At 35.1% G+C, this 15,050-nt stretch overlaps 1 protein-coding gene across 1 annotated transcript; it reads left to right on the forward strand.

Annotated features, from left to right (window-relative positions):
• The first annotated feature begins 947 nt into the window (after positions 1-947).
• Positions 948-3,214, forward strand: LOC142222341 (putative serine protease K12H4.7). Its single transcript, XM_075292445.1, has 5 exons — positions 948-1,035; positions 2,053-2,287; positions 2,349-2,554; positions 2,648-2,992; positions 3,105-3,214. Exons 1-5 carry the CDS (start codon positions 948-950, stop codon positions 3,212-3,214), a joined length of 984 nt encoding a protein of 327 aa, XP_075148560.1.
• The last annotated feature ends 11,836 nt before the right edge of the window (positions 3,215-15,050 follow it).

The raw sequence follows: 15,050 nt of genomic DNA on the forward strand, positions 1-15,050 counted from the left end.
TATCCCGAACTTGGGCCAATTTGAAAACAAATTAGGGAATTCATCAAGAATGAATGTAAGAGGATCTAAATCTGTTGTTTTTTTGTATGCAAAATGTAAAAGAGGGTGATCAAGGATAAGTTTGAGGAGGACATCTCGGAAATTTGTTTTAAGAAGATGCATAGTTATGGAGTTAAAATCTTCCCTTAAATATGGAAGTTATTTTCCTTTTCCCATTTCACATGGAGACTCTGTGTTTAACCCAATATCTTCCTGGATCCTCTTCGCAAGAGGAGGGGGAGAGGGGTGTTAGTTTCCCCATGAAGTTGGTTCGGGGTAGAACTTTGAATATATCACAGTTCTGAAGGTAGTATTCCGACAGGTCTGGGTCACATTGCGCCACATAGGTCACCACACTACGAAAAAATACAAGTGGCGGTTAATTGTTGCGTTGGTTCACTGCCATGTATGACTTATCTCGTCATAGCCAATACCACATCTCTATTCACAATGCGATCGTTCCAAAGCATGTTGTATCCATCGCCATGGTGCTACCTTCGGGAGGTGTTCATTTCGTTTTCCCGGATAGCCGAGGCATTGACTCTATTGCCCTTTCCATGGACCATTGCAGCTGGTGACATTTCTGCGTGTTTCAAAGACTCACTAAGTGGTTTCTCCGTAATGCGAAATGTCGTTCGGACTTGACTATAAAAAAGAGGTCTCAAATGTTTGCGTTAAACATGGAATAGGGCAGCGGGCATTGATAATAGAGAAGTACACCACGATTTAAGGGATGCTAGACGATAGGCAACTGCAACCGTAGGTACTACACCTTGTCATGAAACAAGTTTGACTATAGTCCCACGGAAATGTAATATCGAAAGAGTTGAAAGAGTGTCAGAGTTTATTGCACTGATGAGAGAAACAAGATCGGCAAATCCATTGTAATGGCGTTAGTTTCATGTGTAATGGCGTTAGCTTCATGTGGCGTTGACCTTGGTCTCCGGATGGCCCATAGGCTTCGCACCTTCTGGAACTGCTCCAACAATAATAGAAGTAAGATGAAGCTGCGGTAAATATTGTTATTCCATTGGGACGACCAACAACTGCTAACTGTAGCCCCGCAGGAATGTTAGGTTAGGTTAGGTGGCAGCCCGATGTATCAGGCTCACCTAAGACACATAGATCGATGTGCTACAGTCGAAAGGGAAGTGGACTGGTAAGAGGAAATCCCATAGTTCGATGAATTGGCACTGGAGACAATCGATGTGGAATAGTGCAACGGTTAGAATATATCGAAAAAAGAGACCCAAGCAAGAAAAATATTAGTGAACTTCTGAAGGAGAATATGATGACAGTTAGAAAGGCTGTGAGAATCATGACCGGGCACTTAGAGTTTGGTTAGTTGTACTGCGCCGAATAAAAGCAGAGGAAGTTTATGTATATAGGGCGAGTTGCTAGAATAAGGAAACCTTGGGCTCACTTAGACTATTCAGTCCATTGTGATACCACATTGGTGAACCACCGTGGTGCAATGGTTAGCATGCCCGCCTTGAATACACAAGGTCGTGGGTTCGATTCCTGCTTCGAACGAACACCAAAAAGTTTTTCAGCGCTGGATTATCCTACCTCAGTAATGCTGGTGACATTTCTGATGGTTTCAAAACTTCTCTAAGTGGTTTCACTGCAATGTGGAACGCCGTTCGGACTCGGCTATAAAAAGGAGGTCCCTTGTCTTTGAGCTTAACATGGAATCGGGCAGCACTCAGTGATAAGAGAGAAGTTCACCAATGTGGTATCGCAGGAATGTTAGATCGGAATAATTGTGAGGATTCCAGAGTTTTAGGGACTCGCGTGAGAAGGGATATTGGTCAAAACGAAATAACAGCAGCAATGATATCATTACATACATTGGCCTTAGAAACAAAAGGATAGTGTATTAGGTTTGAATAAATTCGAACAGGGCCAAGATCCTTGATTTTTTTCCATCACGACCCTTGGGATTAAGCTTTTGATACGCATTCCACGGATCTCAACAGGCTCAGTAGTTAACAAAATTATATTTCCTTACAGATTATATGTCCTACACTATGAAATCTATTAAGGAGCTGGGAGGTTTAAAATGTTCGAATAAATTGGAAGATGCATTTCAATCATTACGCCACAAACTAATTTCACCATCTACATCTCATGCATTGCTAAGGCGTCTTAAAAGTTGCCAAAGCTTCAATCCCAGTAATGAAATGGATATATCGGCATTTTTCAATTCTTTGGGAAATTATTTTGCTGTCCTAGTGCAAAGCTATAGGTAATCATGTCCTTTTAGGGTAACACTTCCATATATTTCTAATTTCCCTTTATTTGAGTAGTAACTGGTTACCAATTATTTGTAAGAGTTTCACATCGAATGAAATAGAACCTCTAGAGGCTTTGGTGCAATACATTGAGGAAATATTCTCGCCTGATGTTGAAGAACAACAAGTTGGGCAAATACATGGCGAGGAATGGTGTCTGGATCTCTCTTACGAAGGAATGAAATCAATTTTTATGCAAGATGCTGACATTTACAGCGGAAGTAAGTCAGCTTTCAAACGGAAAATTGCCAAAAGTGGATTTTCCTTATTTTTTTTTTTTTGTTTGGCTTATGTTTGCTTTTCGTTTTTCATAGCTCGTTGTTGGTTTTATCAGACATGCCATGAATTTGGTTGGTTTGCCACAACCCAAGCATTGAGCAATGCATCATCGTCGCATCTCTTTGGGGGCCAAGTTAGTTTAAAGTTTTTCCAAAAATTATGTCAGGATGTTTTCCAATCTGCACGAGGGATTGAGACTGTCTCCCCCCATGGATCAACCGTAATAACTTTCAGCGAACTAAACTCGCGAGCCGAGAGGATAAACCATATTTTTGGTGGTCTTATGAATGTTTCACAACGGGTGATATTTACCCATGGTCTTTTGGATCCCTGGCGTGCTGTGGGTTTGCAGCATGGTCACAATGTTCTACGTTTAAAAGGTTCGTATATTTAGTGTGTTAACTAACTAACTTTGTTGGTGAAACATATTTGGAATTTTAATTAATTTTTCGTTACGTTTTTCTTGGTTAATTTCTTTATGACCATTGCTAGGCTATAGCCATGTTGAGGATTTTGGTTCAATAAACCTCAAAGATTCAGTTGAAATGAATGTGGCTAAATTGAAGGTGGCAGCATTTATAAATAAAGCTTTAAGAAACTAATTGAAATGTGAAGGGATTTTATTTGGGATTTTTCGTTTTCACAAGAAATATGAAATTGCAAAGAAATATGAAAGACAGGTGGATGAAAATGAATTTTATTTTTGAAGCTGGGAAAAACCGTGTGTCAACATTTTAAAACTAATATAAATATATATTATAATATATAGAAAGCGTTCTGTTATAGTGCCAACAGACAGAGGTTCAATTCCCGGTGGAAGCTATACAACTTGTTAAACTTTTATGATAAGAAAATAAAAGTGCAACAAAAAATGCTGATAAAAATAAAAAGCGAAATTGGAGAAAAAATGTTTGTTTTTAGTTTTTTTAAATTCTTCTTCCAAATGAACTTCCAAAGCACAACTTCTAAAGCAATGCATAGGATCCGAAAACGAAGTACTTCCGTCCTATGACAAGTCTATGTCAAATTCATTGGATATGATCCTAATTTGAACTACTTCCGGATCACAAATTGGGGATCCAAGCTACTTTTTTGGACTAAAGATAAAATTGCTTCTAATGTGGTCTAAGATATATTTTGAGAATTTTGCATTTTTGTGAATGTGAATGTTCTAAAATTACGTCACCTGTCTTTCATATTAGTATACTCGTACATCAGGGATGGAAAATGCAGTACTATCCCTACGGGAAATTGGTGCAAATTGCCAATGATGGACCCATGGCAGAACTGGTACCAGAGCTCCAGTTAGTTGCTATTTTGAAATAGTCGTAATTTATTGATTCTCGTACTCGCTTGATACTAAAATCTTATTGGATCTACACATTTAGTGAAATAAAATTATCAGAATAACCTATTGTTCGACATATTTCAAAAGTTTTCGCAATGAAGAATGCAACTCGGATTCCCAAAATACTATTTTCAATACTTTTTCACTCTGGTCAGTGCCGTGGTACCCTCGCGAATGATTTAGTATCTTTCGTTTTAAGCCGATATCAGATTTATGGTATAATAGTTTTTGCAAAATATTTTAATATTTTGAGAAAACCTTTAGCAAACTTATTTCCTAATGGTCTTTCACAAATTTGACAAAACAGACAATTTCATGCGGCAAGAAAATCTTGATTTTGTGAAAGTCAGAGTCAAAAATATGATTTTCGTGAATTATTAGTTTGCAAAATTTTATTTCTTCAGAAAGTTTTGTCAAAATTTTATTTCTATAGAAATTTCGACAAAATTGTTTATATTTGGAAAATTTGTCAAAATTTCTATAGAAAATTTTGTCAAAGTCGTTTTCTTTTGGAAAATTTGTTAATATTTTATTTCTATAGGAAATTTTGTGAAAGTTTGTTTCTACAGATAATTTTGTTTCTATAGAAAATTTTGTCAAACTTTTATTTCTATAGAAAATTTTGTTAAAATTTTATTTTTATAGGAAATTTTGTCAAAATTTTATTTCTATAGAAAATTTTGTCAAAATTTTATTTCTATAGAAAATTTCGTCAAAATTTTATTTCTGTTGCAAATTTTGTCAAAATTTTATTTCTATAGAAAATTTTGTCAAAATTTTATTTCTATAGAAAATTTTGTCAAAATTTTATTTCTATAGAAAATTTTGTCAAAATTTTATTTCTATAGAAAATTTTGTCAAAATTTTATTTCTATAGAAAATTTTGTCAAAATTTTATTTCTATAGAAAATTTTGTCAAAATTTTATTTCTATAGAAAATTTTGTCAAAATTTTATTTCTATAGAAAATTTTGTCAAAATTTTATTTCTATAGAAAATTTTGTCAAAATTTTATTTCTATAGAAAATTTTGTGAAAATTTCATTTCTATAGAAAATTTTGTGAAAATTTCATTTCTATAGAAAATTTTGTGAAAATTTCATTTCTATACAAAATTTTGCAAAATTTGATGCCTATAGACAATTTTATCAAAATTTTATTTCCATTGAAAATTTTGTCAAAAGTTTTTTTCTCTAGAAAATTTTGTCAAAATTTTATTTCTATAGAAAATTTTGTCAAAATTTTATTTCTATAGAAAATTTTGTCAAAATTTTATTTCTCTAGAAAATTTTGTCAAAATTTTATTTCTATAGAAAATTTTGTCAAAATTTTATTTCTATAGAAAATTTTGTCAAAATTTTATTTCTATGGAAAATTTTGTGAAAATTTTATTTCTATTGAAAATTTTGTCAAAATTTAATTTCTATAAAAGTTTTTGTCAAAATTTTATTTCTATAGAAAATTTTGTCAAACTTTTATTTCTATAGAAAATTTTGTCAAAATTTTATTTTTATAGGAAATTTTGTCAAAATTTTATTTCCATTGAAAATTTTGTCAAAGGTTTTTTCTCTAGAAAATTTTGTCAAAATTTTATTTCTATAGAAAATTTTGTCAAAATTTTATTTCTATGGAAAATTTTGTGAAAATTTTATTTCTGTTGAAAATTTTGTCAAAATTTAATTTCTATAAAAATTTTTGTCAAAATTTTATTTCTATAGAAAATTTTGTCAAAATGTTATGTCTATAGAAAATTTTGTCAATATTTTATTTCTATAGAAAATTTTGTCAAAATTTTATTTCTATGGAAAATTTTGTGAAAATTTTATTTCTATTGAAAATTTTGTCAAAATTTAATTTCTATAAAAGTTTTTGTCGAAATTTTATTTCTATAGAAAATTTTGTCAAAATTTTATTTCTATGGAAAATTTTGTGAAAATTTTATTTCTATTGAAAATTTTGTCAAAATTTAATTTCTATAAAATTTTTTGTCAAAATTTTATTTCTATAGAAAATTTTGTCAAAATGTTATGTCTATAGAAAATTTTGTCAATATTTTATTTCTATAGAAAAATTTGACAAAAATTTATTTGTATTTATCTATAGAAAATTTATGAAGTACTATGAATTCTACCAATCTACCAAGCAGTAAAAAGAACTACCATTTTAGGAAGAATTGTACCAACTGTGGCAACCGTGATTACAATACTACGGTAGTCTTTGTAAGCGGATGTAGAACTAAAAACGAAAATATTAACATTTATATACGGCCGTAAGTTCGGCCAGACCGAATCTTATGTACCCTCCACCATGGATTGCGTAGAAACTTCTACGAAAGTCTGTCATCCACAAATTTCAACTCACATGGTTGTTAAATATCAGATACTACCACCACGTACCAAATTTCAACCAGATCGGATGCATTTTGCTTCTCCAAAAGGCACCGGAGGTCAAGTCTGGGGATCGATTTATATGGGAGCTATATATTATTATGGGTTGATAGGAACCAATTCCTGCATGGTTGTTGGATACCCTATACTAACATCACGTACCAAATTTCAACTGAATCAGATGAATTTTGGTCTTCCAAGAGGCTCCGGAGGTCAAATCTGGTGATCGGTTTATTTGGGGGCTATATATAATTATGGACCGATATGGACCAATTTTTGCATGGCTAGAGACCATATACTAACACCATGTACCAAATTTCAGCCGGATCGGATGAAATTTGCTTCTCTTAGAGGCTCCGCAAGCCAAATCGGGGGATGGGTTTATATGGGGGCTATATATAATTATGGACCGATGTGGACCAACTTTAGCATGGTTGTTAGAGACCATATACTAACACCATGTACCAAATTTCAGCCGGATCGGATGAAATTTGCTTCTCTTAGAGGCTCCGAAAGCCAAATCGGAGGATCGGTTTATATTGGGGCTATATATAATTATGAACCGATGTGGACCAATTTTTGCATGGTTGTTAGAGACCATATACTAACACCATGTACCAAATTTCAGCCGAATCGGATAAAGTTTGCATCTCTTAGAGGCCTCGCAAGCCAAATCGGGGGATCGGTTTATATGGGGGCTATATATAATTATGGACCGATGTGGACCAATTTTTGCACGGTTGTTAGAGATCATATACAAACACCATGTACCAAATTTCAGCCGGATCGGATGAAATTTGCTTCTCTTAGAGGCTTCGCAAGCCAAATCTGGGGATCGGTTTATATGGGGGCTATATATAATTATGGACCGATCTGGACCAATTTTTGCATGGTTGTTAGAGACCATATACTAACATCATGTACCAAATTTCAGCCAGATCGGATGAAATTTGCTTCTCTTAGAGGCCTCGCAAACCAAATTTGGGGGTCCGTTTATATGGGGGCTATACGTAAAAGTGGACCGATATGGCCCATTTGCAATACCATCCGACCTACGTCAATAACAACTACTTGTGCCAAGTTTCAAGTCGATAGCATGTTTCGTTCGGAAGTTAGCGTGATTTCAACAGACGGACGGACGGACGGACGGACGGACATGCTCAGATCGACTCAGAATTTCACCACGACCCAGAATATATATACTTTATGGGGTCTTAGAGCAATATTTCGATGTGTTACAAACGGAATGACAAAGTTCATATACCCCCCATCCTATGGTGGAGGGTATAATAACAAGTATATACTGCCGTAAGTTCGGCCAGGCCGAATCTTATGTAGCCTCCACCATGGATTGCGTAGAAACTTCTACGAAAGACTGTCATCCACAATCGAATTACTTGGATTGTGGTATCTTAAAACTTCTTAACATCGTTTTCTAAATTGTGAGTTAGTCCATACGTGGTATATATTAGACAAAACAAGTATAAACGGCCGTAAGTTCGGCCAGGCCGAAGCTTATGTACCCTCCATCATGGATTGCGTAGAAACTTCTTCTAAACACTGCCATCCACAATCGAATTACTTAAGTTGCGGTAACGCTTGCCGATGGCAAGGTATCTTAAAACCTCCTAACACCATCTTCTAAATTGTATGTAAGTCCATACGTGGTATATATTAAATCAAAAAGATCGATCCAATACGTATATAATTCAGTTTGACAAAGTAAAGAGATAAAATTTTAACAAAATTTTCTATAGAAATAAACTTTTGACAAATTTTTCTATAGAAATAAAATCTTGGTAGATTATTTTTGGCTCGAGTGGCAACCATGATTATGAACCGAATAAAATTTGAACAAAATTTTCTATAGAAATAAAATTTTGACAATGATGAAAATTTTATTATGAACCGAATAAAATTTTAACAAAATTTTCTCTAGAAAAAAAATTTTGACAAAATTTTCTATAGAAATAAAATGTTGACAAAATTTTCTATAGAAATAAAATTTTGACAAAATTTTCTATAGAAATAAAATTTTGATAGACTATTTTTGGCTCTAGTGGCAACCATGATTATGAACCGATATGGACCAATTTTTGTGTGATTGGACCAATTTTGGTATGGTTGTTAACGACCATATATTAACACACGTTCCCAATTTGAACCGGATCGGATGAATTTTGCTCCTCCAAGAGGCTCCGGAGGTCATATCTGGAGAACGTTTTATATGGGGGCTATATATAATTATGGACCGATATGGACCAATTCTGGCACGCTTGTTAAAGATCATATACTAACACCATGTTCCAAATTACAACCGGATTGGATGAAATTTGCTTCTCTTTGAGGCTTCGCAAGCCAAATCTGGAGATCGGTTTATATGGGTCTATATATAATTATGGACCGATGTGGACCAATTTTTGCATGGTTGTTAGAGACCATATACCAACACCATGTACCAAATTTCAGCCGGATCGGATGAAATTTGCTTCTCTTTGAGGCTCCGCAAGCCAAATCTGGGGATCGGTTTATATGGGGGCTATATATAATTATGGACCGATGTGGACCAATTTTTGCATGATTGTTAGAGACCATATACCAACACCATGTACCAAATTTCAGCCGGATCGGATGAACTATGCCTCTTTTAGAGGCTCCACAAGCCAAATCTGGGGATCGGTTTATATGGGGGCTATATATAATTAAGGACCGATATGGACCAATTTTTGCATGGTTGTTAGAGACCATATACCAACATCATGTACCAAATTTCAGCCGGATCGGATGAAATTTTCTTCTCTTTGAGGCTCCGCAAGCCAAATCTGGGGATCGGTTTATATGGGGGCTATATACAATTATGGACCGATGTGGACCAATTTTTGCATGGTTGTTAGAGACCATATACTAACACCATGTACCAAATTTCAGCCGGATCGGATGAAATTTGCTTCTCTTTTAGGCTCCGCAAGCCAAATCTGGGGATCGGTTTATATGGGGGCTATATATAATTATGGACCGATGTGGACCAATTTTAGCATGGTTGTTAGAGACCATATAATAACACCATGTACCAAATTTCAGCCGGATCGGATGAAATATGCTTCTGTTAGAGGCTCCACAAGCCAAATCTGAGGGTCCCTTTATATGGGGGCTATACGTAAAAGTGGACCGATATGGCCCATTTTCAATACCATCCGACCTACATCGATAACAACTACTTGTGCCAAGTTTCAAGTCGATAGCTTGTTTCGTTCGGAAGTTAGCGTGATTTCAACAGACGGACGGACGGACGGACGGACGGACGGACGGACGGACGGACGGACGGACATGCTTAGATCGACTCAGAATTTCACCACGACCCAGAATATATATACTTTATGGGGTCTTAGAGCAATATTTCGATGTGTTACAAACGGAATGACAAAGTTAATATACCCCCATCCTATGATGGAGGGTATAAAAAGTAATGTATAGTTAAGTCTACAAATAATTACGAATCGATATGGACTTTTTGCACGGTACGTAGAGAGCCAGAATTGAAATATGGGGGTCGCTTATATGCACAGAAAAAAATATCACCAGAATATTTCCAATTAAAAAGTTAATTGAAGTTGAATGTTTTTTCAATTATTAAATTACTTGATACAATTAACTTTTTAATCAAGATAGAAACATTAGGTTAATTAAGTCAATGATTGAAAATTTTAAAATTTTTAATTAAAAAATTAATTGATAGAATTAACTTTTTAATCAAATTCAGAAGACTAAGTCAGTTAAAAAAAGTGATGAACATTTCTTAATTCAAATAAAAACTCTAAGCCAATTCAGAAAGTAGTTGAAAATAGTTACCTTTTTAAATAAAAAATTAATTGGGGTTTGCATTCAAAATCAATTAAATTTTTAATTGAATCAATTAAAAAATTAATTGAAAATTGCTAATGATATCAATTAATTTTTTAATCAAGGATTTTTTCTATGTCCAATTAAAACTGTGATTGATACTATCATTTTCGTGATTGAAGACATTTCAATTAAAAAATTAATTGGATCAATTAATTTCGTGATTGAATCTGAAAAATATTTTTTTGTGTGTGGGGGCTATATACAATTATGAACTTGATATGGACCAATTTTTGTGTGATTGGAAATCGATTTATATGAGGGATACTAGCGTAACCCGGCCCGCTTCGCTGCGCCTTCCGAAGCCTATTTGGAGGAATTTTTTGCGTTAACTTAGTCAACTATATCCTTCGTGCTGAAAACAAATTCGAAAAGATTTGAATTCTTTTAAATAAATCGGACTACTTGATTTTTCGTTTATAGGTACAAATACGGCGGGAGAGGGTGTACCTTCTTCTATATTTCTTGTGAATTTTAAGTGTGGTTTGTCAAGGAAAGGTATCCTTCTCCTCAACATATCTGAAAATTAAGCACTATATTATAATAACATACAAAGAATTACTGTTTCTCATCCAATAAATCGGAAAAAGCTAAAATAGTAAAAAAATTTACCACATTAACATTTGCTAAAATGTTGGAAAATGATGCACCCTCTACGTTGGCTGCCAATTTCATGTAAATTTAAGTTCTTTACTAAAAAGAAGTCTGGCAGAAGCCTGTGCAAAAATCATAAAATTATGTACCGAGTTCCCATTTACGGACAACCCTCTACTTTCAATTTAAGAAAAAAAAAACGGACGAAAGGGAACCCTCCCCCCACCTTCACTCCACTCCGACCTGATATCGGACTATCACGTACCCTATATTAATTTCACAACTACTCAATGGTCCCTATAAATTCTATCGAAGTAAATCGACAAAGTTTATTTCAATTTTCCCCTTCCCCAACCAGATATCGAAAAATCATATACCAATTTAAAAATCATGTATAAATTTAATCACCTCCTCCCACGTTCCCTGTAAATTTCAAGTAGATCGGCGATGTTTAAATTTTGTTCTATTGTTTTAAAGGGACGTCACTTTCCCCGATACAATATCGACAAACACCGTAGTGAATAGCACCCTTAACCTTCCCTGAAAATTCTTGAAACTTTCCTTCAAGTGTGGGGCAAGGAAGGTTGCTCCTTCGTTCATAACCTTCCCCCACCGCCTTTGTAAATTTCAAGAAAACTTAAGAATTGTTGTTTTTTTTTGCAGTTTTAGAGGAGGACCTCCTTCCCGACTAAATATCGAAAAGTGATGTAGCGTATCTTTTGTAAACGTCCCAGAAAATGTCAAGCAAATTATAAGCCTAAAAGGGCGGCCTCTCTTCCGTCCAAATATCATAAAATCAGGTTTCAACTATTAATATCGTAACCTCTCCCCAGTCCTCTGTAAATTTCAAGTAACTCGGTAAAAGTTTAATTGTTTCTCTGTATGTACTTAAGAGAAGCGGATGTCTCCCTATGCCCTTTTATTTTTATTAAAAAATCGAGAACCTGATATAAATTTCATAACCCATTTTTCCGTAAAATTTCAGTCGGTGGAGTTTAGTTTTGTTTGTACTTTCAAACAAAAAAATTCGGGCAAAGGGGTGGTCCCCCTCCCCGACCAAATATCGAAAAATAATGTAGCGGATTTTTGTCTAGATGCCAACCCTAACATTCAATGAAAATTTCAAGCAAATCGCATAATTTTGTTCCAAGTTTCAAAAAGTAGGGCACGAGGGAGGTTCCCCTCCCCATCCACATATGAAATCATCGGGTACCCCATATTAATTCCATAACCTCACCACATGTTCTCTTTAAATCTCAGATAATTTAGAGAATTTTAGTTTTTTCACTGTACTTAAAAAAAAGTCGAACAAAGGGTAGGCCCCCCTCCGCCACCAAATATCGAAATAAAAAGTAGTGGATCTTTGTCTACATGCCAACCCCAATCTTCAATGAAAATTTCAAGCAAATCGGTCAACTTTGGTCCAATTTTCAAAAAGTCCGACGAAGGGGAGGTCCCCCTCCGCGACCAGGTGTCAAAAAATGAGGTACCCTATTTTCACCACATGAACGTCCCCTATGATCTCTGAAAGTTTCAAGTAAATCGGTTCAGCCGTTTCGGAGCCAACTCGGTTCATACAAACAAACAAACAAATAAACAAACATAGATTGAATTTTATATATATGGATATATAACTATAGACCGATATGGACCTAGTTAGGCATGGTTGTTAACGACCATATACTAGGACAATGTACCAAATTTCAACTCACTCTGATGAAATTTGCTCCTCCAAGAGGCTCCAAAACCAAATCTCGGGATCGGTTTATATGGGGTTATATATGATTATGGACTGATATGGACCACTTTTGGCATGGTTGTTAAATATCATATACGATCACCACGTACCAAATTTCAATCAGATCGGATGAATTTTGCTTCTCCAAAAGGCACCGGAGGTCAAATCTGGGGATCGGTTTATATCGGGAGCTATATATAATTATGGCCTGATAGGAACCAATTCCTGCATGGTTGTTGGATACCATATACTAACATCACGTACCAAATTTCAGCCGAATGGGAAGAATTTTGCGCTTCCAAGGGGCTCTGGAGGTCAAATATGGGGATCGGTTTATATGGGGCCTATATATAATTATGGACCGATACCGACCAATTTTTGCATGGGAGTTTGAGGCCATATATTAACACCACATACCAAATTTCAACTGAATCAGATGATTTTTGGTCTTCCAAGAGGCTCCGGAGGTCAAATCTGGTGATCGGTTTATATGGGGGCTATATATAATTATGGACCGAAGTGGACCAATTTTTGCATGGTTATTAGATACCATATACTAACACCATGTACCCAATTTCAGCCGGATCGGATGAAATGAGCTTCTCTTAGAGGCCTCGCAAGCCAAATCGGGAGATCGGTTTATATGGGGGCTATATATAATTATGGACCGATGTGGACCAATTTTGCATGGTTTTTAGAGATCATATACTAACACCATGTACCAAATTTCAGCCGGATCGGATGAAATTTGCTTCTCTTAGAGGCCTCGCAAGCCAAATTTAGGGGTCCGTTTATATGGGGGCTATATATAATTATGGACCGATGTGGACCAATTTTTGCATGGTTGTTAGAGACCATATACACACCATGTACCAAATTTCAGCCGGATCGGATGATATTTGCTTCTCTTAGAGGCCTCGCAAACCAAATTTGGGGGTCCGTTTATATGGGGGCTATACGTAAAAGTGGACCGATATGGCCCATTTGCAAACCTCCGACCTACATCAATAACAACTACTTGTGCCAAGTTTCAAGTCGATTGCTTGTTTCATTCGGAAGTTAGCGTGATTTCAACAGACGGACGGACATGCTCAGATCGACTCAGAATTTCACCACGACCCTGAATATATATACTTTATGGGGACTTAGAGCAATATTTCGATGTGTTATAAACGGAATGACAAATTTAATATACCCCCATCCTATGGTGGAGGGTATAAAAATTTAACACACACTTAGTATTTAAACAAGTAAGGAAAGTCTATAGTCGGGCGGGGCCGACTATATTATACCCTGCTCCACTTTGTAGATCTAAATTTTCGATACCATATCGAAGCCAGAGTTTTACAGGCTTCTGGGGCCATATAAGTCCATATCGGGCGAAATATATATATGGGAGCTATATCTAAATCTGAACCGATTTCTTCCAAAATCAATAGGGTTCTATTCTGAGCCAAAACACATATTTGTGCCAAATTTGAAGTCGATTGGACTAAAACTGCGACCTAGACTTTGTTTACAAAAATGTGTTCACGGACAGACGGACATGGCTATATCGACTCAGGAGCCCACCCTGAGCATTTTTGCCAAAGAAACCCCGTGTCTATCTCCTCTCCTTCTGGGTGTTGCAAACATATGCACTAACTTATAATACAACACAATTCCACAGTGTGACGCAGACTATAAAAATATCACACATTGTACTGTGAATGAAACTTTTTGTTTGCCACTTTTTAAATACCACCAAATGTGGTTTTTAAGTGCGAAAAATTTAAACGGACAATTTTTTTGCAGTTTTTAAAAACCAGAGGTAAGAAGTTTAAGTAGCGAACCATTTAAAATTGGTTTCTTTCCTATTTTACCTCTTGCACTTATCTACATAAACCGCACTCTTCACAAAGTTTACATTTCATACAATATAAGATATATATTAGAGCAACTTGTATATTTTCCCTATTAAATATATTGTTATGGTTTTTGCAAAAAAAAAAAACATCAATGACAGAATTTTTAAAATATAAAAAATGAATTGATACATATGAGTAACATCTTCCAATTATTTTAATTCTTGGTAAAACCTTGCACTCTTCCAGTTTTTCATACATTTGATACCATTTGATATGGTATATCCAAAGTGAAATACAAAGTTTGAATGCATTGTACGCAATTTGGTCTTCTACGCAATATGGTCTTCTATTATTTTGAAAATCATGATTTCTACTCTATGAAAATTCCATAGAACTTGCAGTTATATGCCAGGTCATTTTATTCTTCCTACTAACCCAAAAGATCGAGCACAAGTGCCATAACCTATGGTGTGAGAAGAAATTGTGCTGATATTGTCCTTCGAACTTAAACAAGAAGGATATCACAGCTTTATTTACACATAGTCATATCCCCATAACTATGTGTACAATGGCTTCATCATTTATTATAGAAAAATTCAAACTGTTGATCTACTTACACCAATTCT

The sequence above is a fragment of the Haematobia irritans genome, chromosome 1 (assembly GCF_050003625.1).
Source record: "Haematobia irritans isolate KBUSLIRL chromosome 1, ASM5000362v1, whole genome shotgun sequence".
Classification (NCBI taxonomy): Eukaryota; Metazoa; Arthropoda; class Insecta; order Diptera; family Muscidae; genus Haematobia; species Haematobia irritans.

What these genes read in the sequence shown, in the direction of transcription:
- LOC142222341 (XM_075292445.1), top strand. Translation starts at nt 948, where the DNA reads ATGGCGTTAGCTTCATGTGGCGTTGACCTTGGTCTCCGGATGGCCCAT. An exon ending in GTCCTAGTGCAAAGCTATAG is followed by an intron (nt 2,288 to 2,348) that starts GTAATCATGTCC and finishes TTATTTGAGTAG; the next exon opens with TAACTGGTTACCAATTATTT. An exon ending in TGCTGACATTTACAGCGGAA is followed by an intron (nt 2,555 to 2,647) that starts GTAAGTCAGCTT and finishes CGTTTTTCATAG; the next exon opens with CTCGTTGTTGGTTTTATCAG.